This window comes from Schistocerca nitens, chromosome 3 (assembly GCF_023898315.1).
Source record: "Schistocerca nitens isolate TAMUIC-IGC-003100 chromosome 3, iqSchNite1.1, whole genome shotgun sequence".
Taxonomy (NCBI): Eukaryota; Metazoa; Arthropoda; class Insecta; order Orthoptera; family Acrididae; genus Schistocerca; species Schistocerca nitens.
Genome location: NC_064616.1, coordinates 308,587,992 through 308,612,346, shown reverse-complemented (window position 1 = coordinate 308,612,346; position 24,355 = coordinate 308,587,992). Strand labels below are relative to the sequence as shown.

The following is a 24,355-nucleotide window of genomic DNA, read 5'->3' as shown; positions in this document are numbered from 1 at the left end:
TAATTTGAATAGCCGCAGACCGTGCCTTTGCCCCATGCAGTGCTCTGTTTCCGTGTGGTCAGATGTCAGTCTCTTGCCCTGGTCGTGTTTCCCTCCATGCTTGTTCTGCACACGATATTCAGAGTCTCTGCTCTCCCGTAGATTGACTTGCACATCGACATTTGTTGCCTCTTATAGGGTTCAGCTATCTGGGCTTGTAATCAACCCACCATAGTACAGTTACATTTGTGCTGACTTACAATTCCGCAGAACTGTCATGCCTATGCAGATACTAAGTGGTGACTAAGTGCCAATGTAGAAAGTTCTTTGTGTGTGACGCTTTTCGTTCTTTGCAGTGTTAAATCATGGCCACCACAGACCAGGTGTTTTTGCAATGCTGGCAGTAGTAGTTTCACCTCCAAAAGCTGGAGCAGATGCAGAAACTGCCCAAAGATAATGCACAATTACTTGATACCCATGCCATGTTGGCCCATGACCCCATTCGCCGACTTCAATGGAAAGGTGAGAGAATTACATGCACCCATTCTTGCTGTACTGCCAGGTAAGACGTATCATCAGTCCAGTTGATAAGGCTGCCTTGTTATTGTCCAGCAGTTGGGGATTATAGGAGGTTATACAGAATCTGAAGCCCTTAACGGACCCGGAAGAACTTAACTTTGGTGACCTCTGTTTGTTGCTCACACAGTATTTTGGTCATCAAACACACATGTTGGCGGCACATTTACAGTTTAACCAACACCACAAGTGCCCCAGGCAGTCATATGTGGTGTGGGTTGCTGACCTACAAGGTCTTTCATACTACTGTTGGTTTAAGTGGCCCCAGTGTGCTCCCTCGTATGTGGACTCACTAATTAGGAATACAATCATACGGTTAACACCTGACCCGGAGGTACAAACTGTGGCATTGGCCTTGTCCTACCCTTCTTTAGCCAATGTTGCTAAGATTGCTGAATCATTTGATATTATAGCAGTGGCAAAGGAAAAACTTTCTGACAATTGGCAGGTGGCAAAGTTAGACATGCACAGTAAAAACTTCCCGGTACCCTGTGGGGTGAGCCAGGCAACCACATCTTCCACTGGCATGACACATGTTGATAACTCAAGTGCGGTGACGTCACAGCGCTGCCCATTGTCACCCAAGTCAGGCTCATTGAGTACGTGTAAACTGAAGTGTTGTAATCCTCACTCGTGATGTTTTTCAGGTTCTTTGTGTCAGTCTCTTTCCACACCTGTTTTCGCTCAGTAGGCAAGCCAGTGGTCCTGCTCAGATTGTCATTTGGTACATGTTCAACAGGACTGCCCATACATGGAGGCCACATGTGGGGTCTGACACAAAAAATGTCATTTAGCAACTGTTTGTGACAGTCAGCGAGCTGCAAGATAGTCGTCAGAGGCCTGGACTCGGAGGCTGCCTATGACACCCCACAAGCACTGCCCCTGCATACTCTCCTGTTGTTGGTAAAGGATGAGCGACCATCTGAGTTTCAGGTAGATATAAGAGCGACAGTTAGACTAATTAATAACAATAACAGAAATTCCTGGATGAAAAAAATGTAAAATAAGGGAAAGGCAACCACTTAGCTATAGAGGATTGGTGCGTGATGCTCGGAAACACGTACATTTGAGTGTCTGTGGTTGTGTATGTGAATGTGTGTACTCTTACTAGAAAAAAACAAAGAGCTCAAAAGATAATGTTAAGTGTCTCTATTACGTGTTTCTGTGTGCCGCGCACCAGTCTTCTACAGGTTAGCCTAATTAACTTGGATACATAGAAGCTTTTGGGCTGCCCTGCATTGCAAATATCACTACATCATGTTGTGCCTTATAGTAAACAATGTATTCCTTTGAGGGGGAAATCCTCCATCTCTCCACGTCAACCACTTATTATATTGAAATAAACGATATCGGAATTGAAAAACAACTGCTATCACTTAGTAGCGGAAAAGCATCCGGACCAGACGAGATACCCTTAAGATTCTATAGTGATTATGCTAAAGAACTTGCCCCCTTTCTATCAGCAATTTATCGTAGATCGCTGGAAGAACGTAAAGTACCTAGCGACTGGAAGAAAGCGCAGGTCGTTCCCATTTTCAAGAGGGGTCATAAATCAGATGCGAATAATTATAGGCCTATTTCGCTTACGTCAATCTGTTGTAGAATAATGGAACATGTTTTGTGTTCTCGTATTATGACGTTCTTAGATAATACAAATCTCCTTCATCATAACCAACATGGATTCCGCAAACAGAGATCATGTGAAACTCAGCTCGCCCTATTTGCCCAAGAAATTCACAGTGCCGTAGACACTGGCGAGCAGATTGATGCCGTATTCCTGGACTTCAGGAAGGCATTTGATACGGTTCCGCACTTACGTTTAGTGAAAAAAATACGAGCTTACGGAATATCGGACCAGGTTTGTGATTGGATTCAGGATTTCCTAGAAGAAAGAACACAACATGTCATTCTTAACGGTTCAAAATCTGCAGATGTAGAGGTAATTTCGGGAGTACCGCAGGGAAGCGTGATAGGACCTTTATTGTTTACAATTTACATAAATGACTTAGTTGACAACATCGGTAGCTCCGTGAGGCTATTTGCAGATGACACGGTTGTCTACAAGAAAGTAGCAACATCAGAAGACTCGTACGTACTCCAGGAGGACCTGCAGAGGATTAATGCATGGTGCGACAGCTGGCAGCTTTCCCTAAACGTAGATAAATGTAATATAATGCGCATACATAGGGGCAGAAATCCATTCCAGTACGATTATGCCATAGGTGGTAAATCATTGGAAGCGGTAACGACCGTAAAATACTTAGGAGTTACTATCCGGAGCGATCTGAAGTGGAATGATCACATAAAACAAATAGTGGGAAAAGCAGGCGCCAGGTTGAGATTCATAGGAAGAATTCTAAGAAAATGTGACTCATCGACGAAAGAAGTAGCTTACAAAACACTTGTTCGTCCGATTCTTGAGTATTGCTCATCAGTATGGGACCCTTACCAGGTTGGATTAATAGAAGAGATAGACATGATCCAGCGAAAAGCAGCGCGATTCGTCATGGGGACATTTAGTCAGCGCGAGAGCGTTACGGAGATGCTGAACAAGCTCCAGTGGCGGACACTTCAAGAAAGGCGTTACGCAATACGGAGAGGTTTATTATCGAAATTACGAGAGAGCACATTCCGGGAAGAGATGGGCAACATATTACTACCGCCCACATATATCTCGCGTAATGATCACAACGAAAAGATCCGAGAAATTAGAGCAAATACGGAGACTTACAAGCAGTCGTTCTTCCCACGCACAATTCGTGAATGGAAGAGGGAAGGGGGGATCAGATAGTGGTACAATAAGTACCCTCCGCCACACACCGTAAGGTGGCTCGCGGAGTATAGATGTAGATGTAGATGTCATAAGAATATGGAAAGGCAACTTACGCAGTTAGTGGTGAATTCGCCATTGGTGCAAAATATTTTTGGTTTTTGGTTTCCAGAGAGCTTGTGAAGCACATTTAGGGTCTCATCAAGTCCACCATTCAAGATTTGGACTCTTTACTACAGTTGTTTGAGAACACCTTGGGCCAAGCAGAAAATTTCAAGGTACACATCTCCCTTAAGCCACCTGCAATAACTTCATTTTGTTGCCCCCATGCCATTTCCTTCATGATGCGCAACAAGGTCAAGGCTGTTGGCAGGACCTCAGCATCATGTCTTCTATTTTGTTGAGTCAGTGGGCCACCTCTTTGGTGGCAGTTCAGAAACCAGACACACTGTGCGCCTTTGCGGAATTTTTAAACAGATGGTCAAGGCACAATATTTCATGGATTCGTATCTAATGACGCAGCTGGAGGAGTAGTTTACAAAGTTGCCAGGGAGGGCAGTATTTTTTCACATATTGACTTGCGCGACACACACCTCCAGTTGCCACTGGACCACAACTTCTCTGCATTTCTTAGTGCTTAACAACCCCTTTGGGCTTTATCAGTTTAATCATTTGCATTTTGGAATCCACTCACCGACTAGAATTTAGCAATTTGGGGTAGTTCATTCAAGACTATCTTTGTTGTGTAAGCTACCTCAATGACATATGGGTCACAGGTTCCATGCGAGAGGAGCATTTACAAAGACTACAGGCAGTTTTCTAACATCTTCTGGAGAACAGCCTTTGTTGCAAGTTGGAAAAATAGTTTTTTTTCCCCAAAGCTGCATTTTGAGGTCATGTGCTTAGCAAAGACGGCCTCATCTGTGTGGATGAGCATGTGAAAGACATTGTCAACTTGCTGGTGCCCAAGAACCAGAAAGAGCTCCAATTCTTTTTTGGCAAGATTTCATATTGCGCTACGTTCATTCCCCAGGACACCAGCATTAACCATTCTTAATTGGCTTCACCAAAAGGGTGACAAATCTGTCGTGTCTGCGGAATGTCAAAAGGCTTTTCAGTCCCTTAAGCAGTGTTTGGGGTCCGTTCCCTGTTTGGCTTCATATAGGTGTGGTAAACCATTAACTCGGGCCTGTGATGCACCCCAGTATGGCATTCGAGCAGTCACGTCGCATCAGAACCCAGATAACACCGGGTAGTCCATTGTTTATGCACTGAAGGCACTTTCTGTGGTGTAACATAATTATTCACAGGTGGAAAAGGAGGCACTGGCTATCGTTTTTGCAATCAAAAAGTTTTGTTCTTTCTCGAATGGGGAGAAGTTCTTACTCATCACCATCACAAGCCGATAGTTTCCTTATTCACTCTTCATTCCAAGCTACTGAATATGACCACCGACCAACTGTAGAGAAGGGCGCTATTTCTCAGTAATTATTGTTATAACACTTAATTGTGTCAACTGCCCAGCATGCAAATGTGTACGCATGGTCACCATTACCAGTGGGACCGAACCAGGAGTTCTCGTTTTCACCTTGTATGATGACTTGCAGCACATTTTGATGGATTTTTCCTTTAATGGCATAGAAGATCTCAGACACCATGGCTGGCAAACTGCTTCTTCGGAAAATCGTTTCAGCTGTCCAGGTGGGGTGGCCTACGTGTGCTCTCTTGGAGGCACCTTCACCATGACATACATTTTTTCTCCCACGTGATTGACTCACTGTTGTCCAGGGGGGTCCTCATGCTCGCCATGGATGACCAAAACTGTAAATTGGTTGTCCCTCCTGCACTGCGTCCTCACAAACTCAGCTGCTGCATGCGTCGCTCTGGGGTACAACTCGTATGAAGGCTTCAGAACATCATCACATCTACTGGCCATGATAAACCGCAGTACTGAACATTCTGTGTGGACTTGCATGGCTTGTGCACAAAACCAGACTGTCTTGCCATGTCAGTTTTTCCCCTCGGCCAATCCTGGAGCACCCTTGGGGCAGTGTGCATGTCGACTTTGCAGGTCCTTTTTTTGGGAACCATGTTGCCATTGGTGATTGATGAATTGTCAAATTTCCTATACATCACCAAACTATCCTCCACATTATCGTCAGTGTCACAAGTTGTTAGTCATTTTTGCCATATAGGGCTGCCCCTGGACTCTCATATGTGATAATGGTCTGCAATTTCTGTCACAGGAGTTTGAAGACTTTTGCATTTGCAGTGGTATCCAGCACCTGACTAACATCCTGTTTCACCTGCCGTCTAACTCTGTGGTGGATCATTTCATGCATACGTTTGAGACCCAAATGAAGATGTCCATGTTGGCCTCATCTCTAGATGATGCACAGTCGAGTTTTCTGGCTACATACTGGCAACACTGCTTAATGGGTGTAGTCCGTTGGAACTTGTGCATGGGCACCAAAAGCATGGTATTTTGGATCTGTTACATCCAAACTTGCTTGCCCTGGACTGTTGTGGTCTGCCGTGTTTTCCTCAGAGTGCTGCTGATCTTTTGGATGGAAGCAGGGATGGCTGCTGGGTATATGCAGGTCAGGAGCAGCTGATCTGTCACTCCAACCAGTAGCAGATGTGACATGTTAGACCCTTGACAGCACTGCCTCCAAGTCAGCAGGACAACAGGGTCAGATGTGGCATTGTTCTGCTGGAGGTTTTGCTCCTCTGGAGTTCACTTTCCCGGGCTTGCAGCCAACCTGCCATTGGCAAGTATAGTCACAACTGTGTCAACATTGGCGATACTGTGGTGTTGTCACACCTGGGCGGATAGTGAGAATAAAAGGAGAAAATAATCAAAGACATACCTTGTTGTAAAACAGTAGCACAATACGTCTTTCTTTAGAGCTAGTGAAATTCTACACATACAACAGAAACCCAACAACCTTTGTTTAAATTGTGCAAAAATACAACGAAAAAGGACAACTGCCCTATTCCACGGACTGACATAGCAGAAAAATTATTCAAGAAGCTAAAAGATGAACTATCTAATGCAATTCAGCTTACTCATCCCTCAACAGATCTTCCCTTAATTTTGATGGTTGATACTTCTGAGTGCATTAGAGGTGCTTCATTACACCACCTGCAAAAGTAACATCTGAACTACTTATAATATTGTCCTCATCTCTCACCGACACACAATGTGACTATTATATCTACAGTCCTGAATTGTTGGCAGTATATTTAGCAGTCAAAGACTTTCATTATCTTGTGGAATGATGGAGAATTCACAACACTCACAACCACATTAACAGCACCCAGGAAAAGCAACACGCAGGCAAGAATTTCTCAGTCTGTTCACCACAGACATTTGACACCTTCCTCAATGAGAGATTTTCAGTTTGAAAAACTGATAGCTCAACATGAGGCAAAATATAATTGTCTTATTTTACAAATATTTTAGGCCTAAGTCTTAACATACATAGTTTATGGCACAACTATGTAATAAGTATCTTTGGTTATGGATGTGTACTAATGTATATACTACACACCCAATTATCACTCCTTTGTATACAGGTTGTTTCTAAAATGAATATAAAATATTAGAAGGATGAGAGAGTGGGTCATAACAAGAAACTCTCGCATAGCAACCCAAGTCTGCATCCCTTAGTGTTCACCACTAAGCATCACTTAACAGCATCGTGCATCGCCAGGAAGGTAGCCATAAAATCCATAATCTGAATCAACTCAATAGCAGGTCTGCAGGGTAACATTTTCAATTTCTTTGTGGCAGTGGGGTAAAAGAGAGGTTGGGTTGATGTTTCATGACCTTTATTTTCAAATAGCTACAAAAACTGTTCGAAATAACGTCCTCCTGCTTGATGGCACACCATGCAATGACTGTCGCACCCTTTCAAACACCCCTGGCGAACTGGGGATTGCATCAAAGGCTGCAATAATTCACACTATCAACTCTTCATCTGTCTTGATAAAACATTAAGAGGCATCAATTTGGGTAAATTTGTAGGCCATGACACTGGTCTACTGCATCCTATCCAGTTCTCACCAAATGTCTCATCCAAATAATTTTGCACTGCATGAGTGAAATGCACTGATGAACCATCATGCTGGTATCACATACACTGTTGCACCATTAGTGGGACATGTTAAAATAACTCTGGCAGTGTTCCTTAAGAAGATTAAGTGTCTGTCTGTATCCAGACTTTGGGTGGGAAGGGGGGCGGGGCGGCGAAGCATGCATGGACCGATCAGATTATCGCCTAGCAAACCAGCCTAAACGTTGACGACAAAGCACTCTTGCTGACAATGAACAAAGGTGGTGTGTGGATTTTACTATGCCCACATGTGTTGACCATGGCTGTTGAACACACCTTTCCTTGTAAAGGATGCCTCATCCATAAAAAAGACAATGTGTGGGAATTCGGGTTGAATGGCACACTTCTGCAAAAACCAATGTCAGAAGCCAATGAGGCTCAGAAAATCTTCTGGGTTAAGGGCTTCAACTTTCTGAAGATGGTAAGGGTGCTAATAATCTTCATTCCACACACACCAGACAGTGGAATAGCTTATACCCATTTATTTTATTCTCACTAGCCATCCATGTGTGACAGCACCACATAATTGCCAATGTTGACACAATTATGACTATACTAGCCGATGGCATGTTGACTGCAAGCCTGGGAAAGTGAACCCCAGATGAGCAAAACCTCCACTACAACAATGCCACATCTGACCCTGTTGTCCATCTGATTTGGAAGCGGTGCTGTCAAGGTTATAACATGTCTCAGCTGCTCCTGACCTGCATACACCCAACAGCCATCCCTGCTTCCATCCAAAAGGTCGGGCCCAAGCAGCAGCACTGTGAGGAAAACACGGCAGACCACAACTGTCCGGGGCAAGCAACTTTGGGTGCAACAGATCCAAAATACCATGCTTTTGGTGCCCATGCACAAGTTCCAACGGACTACACCCATTAAGCGGATAAAGTGTCACTAGAAGCCTTCCTAAGAGACAATCTCCATTCCTTCCGAACTGACTATGCAAATGTAGATGAGATGTGGCTCAAATTAAAAGATATAGTAGCAACAGCAATTGAGAGAGATTCATACCTCATAAATTGGTAAGAGATGGAACTGATCCTCCATGGTACACAAAACAGGTCCGAACGCTGTTGCAGAGGCAACGGAAAAAGCATGCGAAGTTCAGAAGAACGGAAAATCCCGAAGATTGGCTAAAATTTACAGACACACAAAATTTGGCACAGACTTCAATGCGAGATGCCTTTAATAGGTTCCACAACAAAACATTGTCTCGAAATTTGGTAGAAAATCTGAAGAAATTCTGCTCATATGTAAAGTACACAAGCATCAAGATGCAGTCAATACCTTCGCTGCGCAGTGACAATGGTACTGTTACCGACAACTGTGCCGCTAAATCAGAGTTATTGAACGCAGTTTTCCGAAATTCCTTCACCAGGGAAGACGAATGTAATATTCCAGAATTTGAAACACGAACAGCTGCTAGCATGAGTTTCTTAGAAGTAGATACCTTAGGGGTTGCGAAGCGACTCAAATTGCTTGATACGAGCAAGTCTTCAGTCCAGATTGTATACCGATTAGGTTCCTTTCAGATTACGCTGATACAATAGCTCCCTACTTAGCAATCATATAATACCGCTCGCTCACCGATAGATCTGTACGTACAGATTGGAAAATTGCGCAGGTCGCACCAGTGTTTAAGAAGGGTAGTAGGAGTAATCCATCTAACTACAGACCTATATCGTTCACGTCGGTTTGCAGTAGGGTTTTGGAGCATATATTGTATTCAAGCATTATGAATCACCTCGAAGGGAACGATTTATTGATATGTAATCAGCATGGTTTCAGAAAACATCGTTCTTGTGCAACGCAGCTAGCTCTTTATTCGCACGGATTAATGGCCGCTATCGACAGGGGATCTCAAGTTGATTCTGTATTTCGAGATTTCCAGAAAGCTTTTGACACCATTCCTCACAAGCGACTTCTAATCAAGCTGCGGGCCTATGGGGTAACGTCTCAGTTGTGCGACTGGAAGAAGGTCGCAGTTCATAGTAATAGATGGCAAATCATCGAGTAAAACTGAAGTGATATCAGGTGTTCCCCAGGGAAGTGTCCTGGGACCTCTGCTGTTCCTGATCTATGTAAATGACCTGAGTGACAATCTGAGGAGTTCACTTAGGTTGTTCGCAGATAATGCTGTGACACAAATTGCAGACCATTATAAGATGTGTTTTTTGCAGTTCTTCTTTAAACTCTGTTGCACACACTGTGTGTTGACAACCACGTCTGTCCCGCCTTCACACCTGCATCACAAAATGAATGCATTGGGTTTTGATGTAGGACTTAAATGCACATGCACAATTACAATAACTTGTGAGTAGACAATTCACCTCAAGTGCACCTGTCTCTTAGGGACCAAGGGATGGCAATGAACATGTGTGGATCTGGCAATTGACAATTCGGAAACCGCTGAGTGACCACAGAGCACCGTGAGAGCATTTTCATCCATTACCCCACAAATACAGTACATGTCTGTCCTTTCTTACCAAGAAAAGCACTCATTTCCTGTCTGCTCTGCACAGTACCAAACACAAGAGTGCCCCCATTTGTTGACATACTGATACAGGGCAAATCAGACTCTGCAGTATGCACATGTCCAGCCCTCTGTGCGATATCGTATCAGACAGGCACCTTAGCTGCCAAATGCATGTTGGAATCCCAGCAAATGCTGCAGGATGCCTTGTGGTGTTGTCCTGTCCAGAATACCTGCTATCATTTTGACTTGGATGGCGGGTTGTGTGTCTACCTTCCTGGTGGCAGGTGACCCTGTTAAATGACATGTAGAGCTGAATGCTAAGTGATGTTGATATGGGTTACTACAGGAAAGTTGCTTGCTATGACCCATTCTAACAGCCCTCTCATTTTTTACATTCATTTTAGAAACACACTGTACAGAAATAGATTTGAGCTGAATTCCATATGAATCTTCACAATATGTTATCCACTCACAAAAATTTTCACAACGAATAATAATAATAATAATAATAATAATAATTAACAAAAACCCACTGAAGATAGCACAGAAAGTCCTGAAACATGTATGGGTAAAATGAAAACAAACAAAGTGTGTCGTGCATAACGTGGAATTTCTTTCCAAATTTTTCTTTGCGAGCATGGAAAGTAAGAACTATTAATTCCAAAATATGATTATACTTCACGTAAATACCTTGAATGTTCCTACACGAGAAAATGCGTCTAAAGTTGAGATGCTGAAACACACTCTTATTACTCAAAAATAAGAATTGTGTTGACAATATGATTATGTCAGAAAATAAGGCTGCTCATTTTTCAAAGTGTGCCCAGAAAGCATGCAAATGTAATGCCAAACTATTTGAACCGTAAATAATATCACTGAAGTACAAGCTTTAATAAGACTTAGTTACAAAGAAGTGATTCAGTCACAAAGAGTCTGTTGTTTCGTTTCATTCTGGAATACATTCAATTTGACTACTTTAAGAATTAGGGAAGGCAGATAAAGCTTAATCTCTCCATGGTAAGGATGTCACGAGAATCATAGCACATGCTCGGACTAGACAAGGGTGGGGAGGTAAATCAGCAGGGTTCATTTCACAGGAACCATGCCGGCATTTGTCTTTATCAATACAGGTAATCAAGGAATACCTAAATCTGACTAACCAAAGAGAAATTCAAAGCCTGCACCTCCTGAATGTGAGTCCATGAACTGACAGCATTTGATATATCAATGGTATTAACAAATGAGTCAACATAATAAGTCAAATTGCAAAATCCAAAAATGTTAATACAAAAGCACTAAAAATAGAAAGTTTCTGGTATAAACTGTAAAATCACTTGGAAAACTGCTAATTTAACAAGAATAAAAAATATGAATGACAAAAAAGAGGTGGAAATCATGGTGCCATATTCAACATATTCTTCATCATAATATTTGAGCTGTGGGGGGAAATCCACTTAGATATGACAGATCTGCTTAGCAGTAATATATTACTTCACTCAGGCACATATTTAAAAGAAAGAGTCAGTCTTGTTTACCTGCTTTGGACTGCCTTAACAGATATGACATGTTAATGGTCTAAGAACTTTTATCATAGTACTTTATTTTGGCTTTTGTGCCATTGTGTAGATACCACAAAAGATAAATACAGTAATAAACAGATCCATGGTAGTTTACTCCTTTTTTTAAAAAAAGTTCATCATCATTAAAAATATGTAATTAAAACATCAGTATATTGTGCAGATTTTATAGGTTCCATTTTTTGTATTCACTCCATGACTGTTGCAGTATTTGTAGGTGGCATCACCACAGGTACACATTTCATCCACTTTAAGAAGTTCAGATTAAGAAGTAATATCTCAAAAATATTTGCTCTTTCTAAAAATCTTAAATTTTAGCTTACAACAAAACTTATCATTTTACAATAACTTATTACAAATCTCCTTGTTGAGCTTACATGTAGGTTATAGTTCTATCATAAGAAAAGTTTTATTTAATAATATGATCACAACTAACTCCAGCGCAAATTACACAATGAATAATATTGTCTGTTTTTTTGATCTTACAAAGATTCATATGCCTATCATAAAGTAAGTCAAATATTGTCATCTTAATGGCTGTCCATTTGCATGACTAGAATCTTCATTACATTATAATTCTTTTGTACTTGTTTGTAGCAGCACGACTCAAATGGTTTGGTCCCTTGCTTTTCTGATTTAATCTCAGACAGAATAAAATACAGTTTCCATTTGTCTGAACCTAAATATTTTTTTACCTTTATTTCATTTGATGAAAGTGTCAGATCAACAAGCTTTGTACAGTGTCCTATTTCAGATGCTATCCATTTTATGTTATTGCCACTGGCATCGAAGTGAACAAGGTCTTTCAGATTGCCAATTATCTGAAAATTAAATCAAACTATTAACATACAAAATTGGTTACTTACTAAAAACATGTTCAAAGTCAAGATTACATGGAACCTGAAAGTTCTCACAAATGCAGCACATGGATAAAACACTCATTCGTAATTTTACTCATGCAAAAGAAAGATTTAAGTTTTAAAAACAACCCTTAATCCAGAAAAAAATAATTATTCCAAATAGGAACCATGTTTCTCAGCTGTATGTTTCTCTGATAGACTATTATGACATTTACTTTTGTATGAATCACAATTACTTTTGTGTAACTAGTCCTGTTCCTCCATACTCTGGAGGCAAAAGATTGTTAACATGATAAATAATACTGGAGAACATCTATATTTCTGTGATTTTCATTTATAATTTTGAGACAGGGCATATGCAGATTGTAAAGTCAGTTTCAGGAGATACAAGCAGACTATACAAGCAGTACAAGAACAGTAAAAAACAAGATGCTCTGTAGAGAACTGCTGGTACATCTGGTACTGACAAACACTGCTTAGAAAACAGAATATGGTCTCTTGTTGTCGTGTATCAACACGAAAAGAGCAAAACATCAGACAGTGGTGCAGACACTGTGTACAAACCAAATTGGTTCAGTTACCCACTCCTACAATTTCTTGATGATGCTCACAAGCCAAAGGAAACTAGAGACACTGTGGACAAAGAGGTACAAAAATTACACTTGCTTCTCTTTACTTGTATTTTATACTGTGCAGAAACATTCATCCATAGTTATTTTGCCACAGTATATGCCCTTGTGGGCTTATAAATTATTTGCGAACTTGTCTCAAATTTATTTGTTTGTGTTACTAGCCATCCATGCTATATCCTGGGGGTGTAGTAAAAACTGATGCAGTGTCAGCTCATCCCCATGTGCCTGGGATCAACTCATATGAGTTGATGCTTCCTTGTGGGATTTATTGCCTTAAGAAATCATGGAGACACAGTTGTACAGGTGACAGTTCATGGTAGAAGCAGGTGCCAGCTATGATGGCAACTGCTGGCAGAGGAAGTAGATGACACCAGCAGGAAGGTAACTTAGAGAATGGATAGCATGCTGCTACCACAGTTATTAAAAGTGACTGGTAGTGCCAGTGCACAAACAGATATGAAAGCAGAGGTAATATAGTACACCTGATATCAAAGGACAGCACTGTGTATTTAACTAACATTTGGTGATGTCACGAACTTTACATAACAAGCTGTATCTGTATAGCTAATGTCTGGTTAATGATCAGAATATTAGTAGAACAAATCTAAAAATGCAATTTTTCATGTAACAGTGCTGTTTTAAAATGTTAAAGACTACCATCAAACAAAATAATTATGAAGATTTATATGATACTTATTGTGGAAATGAAGTCCCATAAAAGGTGGGAATTTAAGGAGATGGGACCTGGATAAACTGAAAGAACCAGAGGTTGTACAGAGTTTCAGGGAGAGCATAAGGGAACAATTGACAGGAATGGGGGAAAGAAATACAGTAGAAGAAGAATGGGTAGCTTTGAGGTATGAAATAGTGAAGGCAGCAGAGGATCACGTAGGTAAAAAGACGAGGGCTAGTAGAAATCCTTGGGTAACAGAAGAGATACTGAATTTAATTGATGAAAGGAGAAAATACAAAAATGCAGCAAGTGAAGCAGGCAAAAAGGAATACAAATGTCTCAAAAATGAGATCGACAGGAAGTGCAAAATGGCTAAGCAGGGATGGCTAGAGGACAAATGTAAGGATGTAGAGGGAGGCTTATCTCATGAGGGGTAAGATAGATACTGCCTACAGGAAAATTAAAGAGACCTTTGGAGAAAAGAGATCCACTTGCATGAATATCACGAGCTCAGATGGAAACCCAGTTCTAAGCAAAGAAGATAAAGCAGAAAGGAGGAAGGAGTATATAGAGGGTCTATACAGGGGTGATGTTCTTGAGGACAATATTATGGAAATGGAAGAGGAGGTAGATGAAGATGAAATGGGAGATATGATACTGCGTGAAGAGTGTGACAGAGCACTGAAAGACCTAAGTCGAAACAAGGGCCCAGGAGTGGACAACACTCCATTAGAACTAGTGACAGCCTTGGGAGAGCCAGTCCTGACAAAACTCTACCATCTGGTGAGCAAGATGTATGAGACAGGCGAAATTCCCTCAGACTTCAAGAAGAATATAATAATTCCAATCCCAAAGAAAGCAGGTGTTGACAGATGTGAAAACTACCGAACTATCAGTTTAATAAGTCACAGCTGCAAAATACTAACGCAAATTCTTTACAGATGAATGGAAAAACTGGTAGAAGCCGACCTCGGGGAAGATCAGTTTGGATTCCGTAGAAATGTTGATTAAGGAAAGGCAAACTTATGTTTCTAGCATTTGTAGACTTAGAGAAAGCGTTTGACAATGTTGACTGGAATACTCTCTTTCAAATTCTGAAGGTGGCAGGGGTAAAATACAGGGAGCGAAAGACTATTTACAATTTGTACAGAAAGCAGATGGCAGTTATAAGAGTCGAGGGACATGAAAGGGAAGCAGTGGTTGGGAAGGGAGTGAGACAGGGTTGTAGCCTCTCCCCGATGTTATTCAATCTGTATATTGAGCAAGCAGTAAAGGAAATGAAAGAAAAGTTTGGAGTAGGTATTAAATCCATGGAGAAGAAATAAAAACTTTAAGGTTCGCCGATGACATTGTAATTCTGTCAGAGACAGCAAAGGACTTGGAAGAGCAGTTGAATGGAATGGACAGTGTGTTGAAAGGAGGATATCAGATGAACATCAACAAAAGCAAAACGAGGATAATGGAATGTAGTCAAATAAAGTCGGGTGATGCTGCGGGAATTAGATTACAAAATGAGACACTTAAAGTAGTAAAGGAGTTTTGCTATTTGGGGAGCAAAATAACTGACGATGGTCGAAGTAGAGAGGATTTAAAATGTAGACTGGCAATGGCATGGAAAGCGTTTCTGAAGAAGAGAAATTTGTTAACATCAGGTATTGATTTAAGTGTCAGGAAGTTGTTTCTGAAAGTATTTGTATGGAGTGTAGCCATGTATGGAAGTGAAACATGGACAATAAATAGTTTGGACAAGAAGAGAATAGAAGCTTTCGAAATGTGGTGCTACAGAAGAATGTTGAAGATTAGTTGGGTAGATCACATATATATCACATATTTATAGAAAAGATGGACAACAAGATAAACTTGTGTAGGCATCATTTTAAATACATTTTTACTTCAAGAAAGCTGAATCAGATACTAATCTCAAGATGCCTTAAATTGCATGACACATATCACCAATATAGTAGAAGCCGATCTTGGGGAAAGAGGATAATGGAATGTAGTCGAATTAAGTCGGTTGATGTTGAGGGTATTAGATTAGGAAATGAGACACCTAAAGTAGTAAAGGAGCTTTGCTATTTGGCGAGCAAAATAACTGATGATGGTCGAAGTAGAGAGGATATAAAATGTAGACTGGCAATGGGAAGGAAAGCGTTTCTGAAGAAGAGAAATTTGTTAACATTGAGTATAGGTTTTTAGTGTCAGGAAGTCGTTTCTGAAAGTATTTGTATGGAGTGTAGCCATGTATGGAAGTGAAACATGGACGATAAATAGTTTAGACAAGAAGAGAATAGAAGCTTTCGAAATGTGGTGTTACAGAAGAATGCTGAAGTTTGGATGGCTTGCTCAGTGGTAGTGAATAGCCCACTACATTTACTAACAAATAATGTACTACTGACAACACATTTGTATAATTATCACTCTAGTTCCGAACGGCCTGCAAGATTAGTTTGTTTTCTTTGGAGGTGGGTCAAATAGAAATTTGCAACAAAAGTTACAGTAGAAAATTGCCTACTAGGTGATTTTCACATAGGCAGAGTTGAGTGTAACTTCCCTACAGGGTATAACTGTCAATTATGGATTGATGCTATCTGAATGTAAACTGGAACCAGTTAATAAAATTGTTTATCTCTAAAACTGATGAAAGCTAACGATCAATTCACTGTCCTTCTATAGGCCTCTTATGTGCAGTTTCTTAAGACAGCTGGTTTAACGGGAATCCTATTGCGACTTCAAGGGAAGTATCATCTTTCCTAGACTGGCTAGGACTGAGGAAGTGGTCAAGGTCAAGAGCTACAATTACACAGCACAAGAAAGTGTATCCTAAACCCCTAAGGGAAAACGAGCACTTGTAGGTCACTTGTTTGATGGAGTTGTTCACCAATTTTCTCTCTCTCTCTCTCTCTCTCTCTCTCTTTCTCTGCAGCTTTCTTGTGCCACTTATACGGGACATTGTTACTCTCTTCAGATATTATACAAGTAGTAGTTCTGGGTACACCATACACCAATGCAGTGCAAGAAGACAAACAAAACTCTGCCCTGACTGGGCCTCATGTGACAGAAAGACTGTGATGCAGATCACAAACATTGTAAGCTTATGGACACTTTACCTGGGTACTCATTCATCACATATTTAAATTTGTCATAGTGATGTTTCTATCACCTTTACAATACAGGCAATGAGACCAAAGTTTTCCATCCTCTATACAACATGATGCGTCACTTTCGTGACCACCCATGGCCAATAAAGCAAGCACACAGCTTATCACAGAATGGGAAGCACTGATGATCCCCTAGATCAGAAACATGTGGATTTCAGATTCATAACTAACAAAGTGCATCTCTGTGGCTTTCTGGCGAAGTGACATGCAACAAATCCAAGGTCAGGATTCAATAGCAAGTCACCCCTAGGATTTTTAAATGTCACTTGTCACTTCTTTCATTTACGGCAATGTTTGTTAATGTGAAAATTTATGAGTTGTACCACATTAAACTGTAGGTCCTCCTATAACTGACTTAGCATGTAAGTAGAAAATTCCCTATGGAGGCTGTTTATATTATATAATAATCAGTTTGCATCTTTAAATTACCCTCTCACCACATGATAAAACAATTATCATCTTGGCAAAATGTACTATATAGAAGCAATGTACTATTAAATGCATGAATGGTCTGAGAATAATTAAATACAAACTGATGCCAACTCTACTGTCTGCTCAATACAAAACAAAATATGTACATAAAATAACAACAATGTTCTCTGCTGCAGCTCAGAGAACAGCTTAAAAGTTAATATAACAATAACATTATCACAGGTGTCTAAAAATGTAAATATATTTTTAGTATGTATATTTTTCAAAACATACCTTTGGGATTGATCGTATTCTATTGTTGTCCACCCACAGCTCAGTAATATTAGGTAGATTTCCAATTACCTCTGGCTACAAAATTAAAAAGTGATGAAGTATTAGACAGAGTTCTGAGAGGAGACGTCACAGCAGCATGTTTATACATCACCTTAATATAAAAGTAGAAACATACATGTTTATTAAAATGAAAATCAAAAAAACAATCTTAAAAACATACACAAAGGTAAAACATGAGTTACATTAACTTTACTTTGCTTGGTATGTATCCTACAGGCATAAAGCTGCTATTTACAAAGGACAACTATTTGGGCAGGAGTCACAGCAGTATAACGTAGTTAAATGTTAATTTAGTCTCTGAAAGCGAATTTTCAAGTCAAGACTAAGAAATAAAAATATGCATAAAGACAGTAGAGGTAACAGAGAATAGAATATGACAGGCATTGACAGACACAGCTTTGTGTTGCAACTATTAAGACTAAAATTTTAGTTTTATTTCCAATGTGTTAAAAACAATTAACTGAACATCATTTAGCTTCAGCAGGCAACAAAAAATGGGTAGAAGTAAGCGACAAGCAAAGGGAAATAAAGATTAATTATCTTCTTAATTTTTCTAACATTTAGTATTAAAATAATTAGACATAGAATATTCACTCAGCTAGACAAAGATTACTGCGAAACACCATTCACCTAACAAAGAACTGCAAAAAATAAGGAAAATCTAAAACAGAAACATTAAGCTAGAGCTTCAACTGAGTTGCTCTTCATTATCAGTCCTATGTTTCACAACTGTATAGTATTGTTTAGTGAAATAAAAATTTAATGACTAAAATATTAACCAAAAGACAGAATGGATGGTTGTACTTACCTTAAGGACGTGAAATTTTAAGCGCTGCCAACAGAAACATATAAAAGTAGAAAAAACTATGCTAGCTTTCGGAACTTGTTATATCTCATGTAGCGAGATGATAGCATCTGCAAAATGCTCAGGACGAGTGGGGAGAAACATGGCACATAGCTTCTGCAAAAAACACTGAGTGTCCCACTGACCATGAGCAGAGGGTCCAAAAAAACATTCAGGGTCAAACATGGAACTGCAAGGATGCAACAGCTTCAAAAATGAACAATGCATAAGCAAATGAATGTAGACAGAGGTAAACAGGAATCCGGGCTAGAGCTAGCATATGACTGGACTCGTGAGCCTACGAGGTCATACAAGGAGAGCTATGCCTCCAAAGGCTGTACTCAATGTATGCGACATGCACACTGCTTATGGCATAGTCACAGATTACTTTGACCCTTCACCACGAAACATTTCTCATCTGAGATACAGGAATCCAGTGGGTATACCAAGAACTGCTAGTTCTAACTTCCAGAAAGAAAGTAGGATAAGTCGCAAAAGGTTAAAAAGGATGGCATGTGACACGAACCCCAAACTGCTGTTCAATACTTTCATCTTAGGGTCTGAGTGTACTGCCTCTACTTTCTAACCTATCCTTTTTTCCTCCATGAGAAAAGAAGTTATGATTCCAGATGGAAGGATAGATAATCTATTTTAATACATGTGTCTATTGGCAGTACTTAAAATTATACCTCCTGAAAACAAGTATTGACCATGCAGAAATGTTGGACCGAGTACAAAAATAGACTTGAATCTTTAGCGCTGATCTCCATCATCACTTGAACATGGCATGAAGAATGGACGTGGTCAACTTGGACTTACGCCATAGCCATCGAACGACAACACAGTACCCGGCCCATGCAGGTATAGCCAAAGTACCCAAAACACCCCACAGAAGAACAGACATTTGAAGCAGGGAGGAGAACACACCTGTGTTTCTGTGGTGGATGCCCTGGACACACTACTACAGAGAAAGAAGATGTGTATTTGATGACTATTAACCTGCAAGACAATAACCATGTCAACAGTTCTATTCACATCAGTCATGTGCAAAAGAATATAGTCAACATGTGGGATGAAGTGCATCACTGTACCCTGGATGAGATCACTCCCCAACATGCTGTAGCCATTCCCCATTGTGCTACTTAGTTACCAGCCACTCGCCTAGCCACCAAATTCAGGAAAACTAAGCGAGACCACCACAGATGAAAATCCTCCATGGACGAGTCACAAAGATGACAGGAGATATCACTGACATTATCACTGATGACCAGCCTGTCCAGACACTAGTCGACTCAGGGGGCTTCCTCTCCCGTAATCTTGAATACTTATTGTCATCAGCTAAAGAAGACTATGTTCCATGATATGAAAGTGATTGTAAGTAAGCTTCTGCAACTCTCTGTTTTGCATTTTTGTGTGAGTGGGAGTTTTCATGCTTTTCCATTTTTTCGGACAAATGTACAAAATCCCTAAAAGATGTATTAGTTCACGAATTTATTTCCAGGCTGAAAATCAGATATTCTTAGGTTGAATACACACAACAACTTGGGCTAACTAGACACTTTGTTGTTAAATGTTCGCTTGTAGTCATGCTTATTTGATTTCATCACTCTCTCAATCAAAGGATATGTTCATGGAGGCCCTAGTTCCTTTGTGACTAACTTTTCCCGGTAACTTACATTCCTGTTTCTAGAGTGAAGTTTTCACTCTGCAGTGGAGTTTGTGCTGATATGAAACTTCCTGGCAGATTAAAGCTGTGTGCTGGACTGAGACTCAAACTTAGCACCTTTGCCTTTTGCTGCAAGTGCTCTACCAACTGAGCTATCCAAGCACGACTCACGACGTGTCCTCACAACTTTCCTTTTCTGTCAGCATTTAAAATAGATTCAACATAGTTCATGTGTACACTGTGAATAAAATCCGAATCCTGCACAGCTTACAACCAACTCCAAACACGAACTGCCGTTCGTGGAAATGATTAAACCCAGGTAGTAATGTCTGCCAATATGGTCACTTGACTAGAATACAAATGAGGTGCTGAAATCCATAAGGGCCTAAAGCACACCGCTGTTGATCCCACATTTAATTGAGTATCAGAGAAACCATCTAAATCCAAAAAAGTGTCTCTCCGCCACCCAAGAAATAAAAATCTTGGGGCATTTAGTGAATGACAATGGAGACAAGTGATCTGCAGAAAATAAGAGCAGTCACAGATTTTGTGGCTCCTTGGCACATTCTCGATATGAGGAGTTTCTCACAATGAGCTCGTACTACTGGCGATTCATAAAGGACTTCTGTACCGAGGCACATCCATAGCAAGAACAACTGCAGGGAGACGTTAAACTTACATGGAACAAGACACAAGGAAGATCTTTCTTTGTCCTTAATAAGGCACTAAAATCTTCTCCAGTCCTTGAATTGAATGAAGAGAATCCTGAGACAGACATTCACACTGACTCTAGTGAGTATGGGATAGGTGCAGTTCTAGTCCAAATTTATGAAGGCGCTAAATAGCTGATAGCATATACTTCCAGAGTACTCTCTCAGTACTAGATGAACTGCTCCAAAACAGAGAAAGGGTGTCTTGTAGTTACTTGAGGCATAAACAAGTTCTGGCTGTATTTATTTGGCAAACCATTCACCCTTGTGACAGACCACCATTCACTATGCTGGCTGACTAGCCTGAAGGACCCATCACGTCAATTGGCGAGACAAGTGCTCAGGCTTTAGGATTACAGTGTCACAGTGGTATACAAATGTGGATCTAAACAGAGTGATGCCAATTGCCTTTCTAGGAATCCTCTGGTGGAACACAGCAGTGTGGATGAAATCTCCGTCATTGCTGCACTAAATGACACTGCTTCTGAACAGAGAGAAGATCCACCACTGACGAAAACAATAGAAGCCTTGAAGAAGGAGAAACAAGCCAAATGAGGATTCTAAATACTACCATATTTACTCGAATCTAAGCCGCACTCGAATATAAGCCGCACCTGAAAAATGAGACTCGAAATCAAGGAAAAAAAATTTTCCCGAATCTAAGCCATACCTGAAATTTGAGACTCGAAATTTAAGGGGGGGGAAAAGTTTTAGGCCGCGTCTCCAAATCGAAACAAAGTTGGTCCATTGTAATATGAGAGACACAATTTAGGTCGAATGAATGACGATACAGCTGTAGTAGTTTGGTTCGAGACGTAAGTTTAGCAGTTAAGCTTTACCAGGTAGCCATTGCTATGTGTCAGGCGCTCCATCCGTATTTATACGGGTACCCTTCCTTTTTCACGTGCTTCGTCTGGTTTGAATTGATAGCTTATTTTTCTTTGATCTGATAGGTGCCGTTCTCTTTGTTATAGGTGTTTACGTCACTCTAAGCTGAAGATGCATTACTGTACTGTCATGCATTGTTTGTCGCATTCTGATAATGAGTGTTTACGGCCTGTCGCCACTCGCGGCATGCCTTGCTTTGTGCGTGCTACCGCCGCTTACAATTAAAAAGAGAGAGAGAGAGAGAGAGAGAGAGAGAGATAGGAATCGTCTCATTAGCAAAACAATGGCAAGAGACTGCTATTTGTTGTTACTTACACTGCTGCTTTCTTTGATAATGTTCAACAAGAACCAAATAATAGACTGCGTATGATAGAAGATGTTCTGAACGAGAGTTTAGCAAAAATTTTTCTCCGTTTGAAAATCTTTGCAGACACCTCTTTAGTACATTACATTCTGCACAGAAATTAGAGTCATCTTAGCTTTAAAAATCTAGTCAATTGCCGTGCTTCATTTCTGACTGTATCACTATTACGCATAAGAATAATACAAATATAAACATGACATAATATGTATATTCTTCCGCGTTTGCTGTTATCTCACTCTAGTTTCGTAGTTTATTAGGCAGACAGAATTTAAATGAGATAGAAGCAAACGTAGCAAAATGTTTATATTCGTATTATTCTTATGGTGAAGAGAATACTGCATGTGATTCACAATTCATAAAAGTCCCTATTAGCAACCATCTCTTCTCACAGGTAGGAATAAATTCAGAACGTAGAGTTGGCCATATTGACAAACATCCCTAACAGTCTTGCCAGTCAGATTTTCGTAGTACATTGAAACACTGCAACATTCGAAGATGAACAATATGGAATTTGTATTTACTTCAATGGATAATGTATACATATATTTGACAGCAGAAGTTAGTTGTGGCGGCACCTACCAACATTTTTCAGAACTTCCGTTTACGGTACTTTGCACTCGATTCTAAGCTGCAGGTGGTTTTTTGGATTACAAAAACTGGAAAAAAAGTGCGGCTTAGATTCGAGTAAACACGGTAAATGGAACACTGTATAAGATGTGCAATAATCTGATCATTCCTGTTGTTTCTCTCTGACGCTCCAACATCTGGTCACTTGGGAGTCATTAATACTTTAGACAGAATTAAACACAGGTATCACCAGCCAGGTCTCTACTGACCAGTTAAAACACTATGTGAGCCACTGTAAGGAATGCCACAGGCAGAAGGACGTGCCGCAATTTACCTCTGGTACATCTAATAGCAATTCCGCCTGCAGCAGCGCCATTCTACCAAATTGCAATCAACCTGTTGGGAGGTTCCCAAAATCAACAAATAAGAGTCATTGCATAATAGCCTGCACTGAATATGCTGTTAGCAAAGCTGTGCCAACTGCCAAAGCTCTATAAATTACAAAGTCCCTTGTACGAGGCATCATTTTGACGCACGGAGCACCCTGTGTGATGATCTCTGATCGTGGAAAAGTTCTCCAGTCTAGACTAGTCTCAGTTGTACTTGGACACTGCGGCATCACCCACAGAATGGCAACTGTCTACCATCCACAGACAACTGACCTCACAGAACGCTTTAATAAGACATTGACAGATACGCTCTTGATGAACATTGATGTCGGACAGAGAGATTGAGACATAGTATCGCCCGTTTTGACATTCATAAAGAACACAGCAAAGCAAGGCACTACAGGCTTCAAACCATCCTTTCTGCTCAATGGCCACAAGGCCAAAATGGCAACAGACACACTGTTCCCATTTCAATCAGATGATACTCAGGATCGCTTCATCAGCAGGAGCAAAGAATCAAGACAGGTGGCTTGTATATAGACCCTTAACTTCCAGGAAAAAGACCAAGAGTGCTATAACGCCAAACACTGGTCAGTAAGATACAGTCCAGTACACTTGGTGTGGATTTTTATGTCTATACTGAAAGTGTGACTTTTGGAAAAGTTACTAAACTGGTACTTTGGGTTGTATCTTAGCCTTCATAGCTTGCAAGATGTTACAAACAAAGTTGAAGATTATGACCCTTTCAGCCCTCATCAAGAAGATATAAGCATGCAGATTTCATCTATGTCCTCTGTATGAAGTACTACTGCATTCATGATGAGCACATTGACAATGGGGGCTTATCGTCCAAGGAAACTGAAGACCAGCTCTACAACTGCAAAACTTCAACAGGAGGGACTACCTCCAAAGCTCATCACAAAGAAGAGGATGTACCAACACTAACAGAACCTAAGGATTCACCTGTGTTGCCATACAGAGGACTATTGGTAACATCTAGATCCACGGTGTTGTGGTCAGCTCCAATGAGACCTTCTGAAACAATAGGCTGCTGTTTCTCCAGGAGTGGCAGCAATGCTGTGATCTGTGTTGTATGAAGTGTGACATAGCAACTAGCATCACACGCTGGCATGCTGTTGATCACCAATTCGAACTCTACCACCAGCAATTATTTGTTATTTAATATTTATAACTTCTGGAAGGTTCTAAAAATTTCTTACATTTGTATATTCTAAAATATTTGATGTTTGTAAAACAGCAGCAATCTCTTTTGAGTAGTTCAGTTCCATTTTTCCTGTACATTGCTGTTCACAATAGAAGTGCTTTCTGCGCTAAATATT

At 40.4% G+C, this 24,355-nt stretch overlaps 1 protein-coding gene across 5 annotated transcripts in view; it reads right to left on the bottom strand.

Annotated features, from left to right (window-relative positions):
• The window catches only part of LOC126248280 (protein lap1), a 160,183-nt gene that overhangs the window by 68,104 nt on the left and 67,724 nt on the right, over positions 1-24,355 (bottom strand). For all 5 annotated transcript variants that reach the window (XM_049949126.1, XM_049949124.1, XM_049949130.1 and 2 more), the window contains 2 exons: positions 17,528-17,602; positions 12,195-12,320 (listed from right to left, as the gene is read on the bottom strand). In XM_049949126.1, the coding sequence (XP_049805083.1) occupies positions 12,195-12,320; positions 17,528-17,602 (201 nt within the window). The remainder of the gene's footprint in view (positions 1-12,194; positions 12,321-17,527; positions 17,603-24,355) is intronic.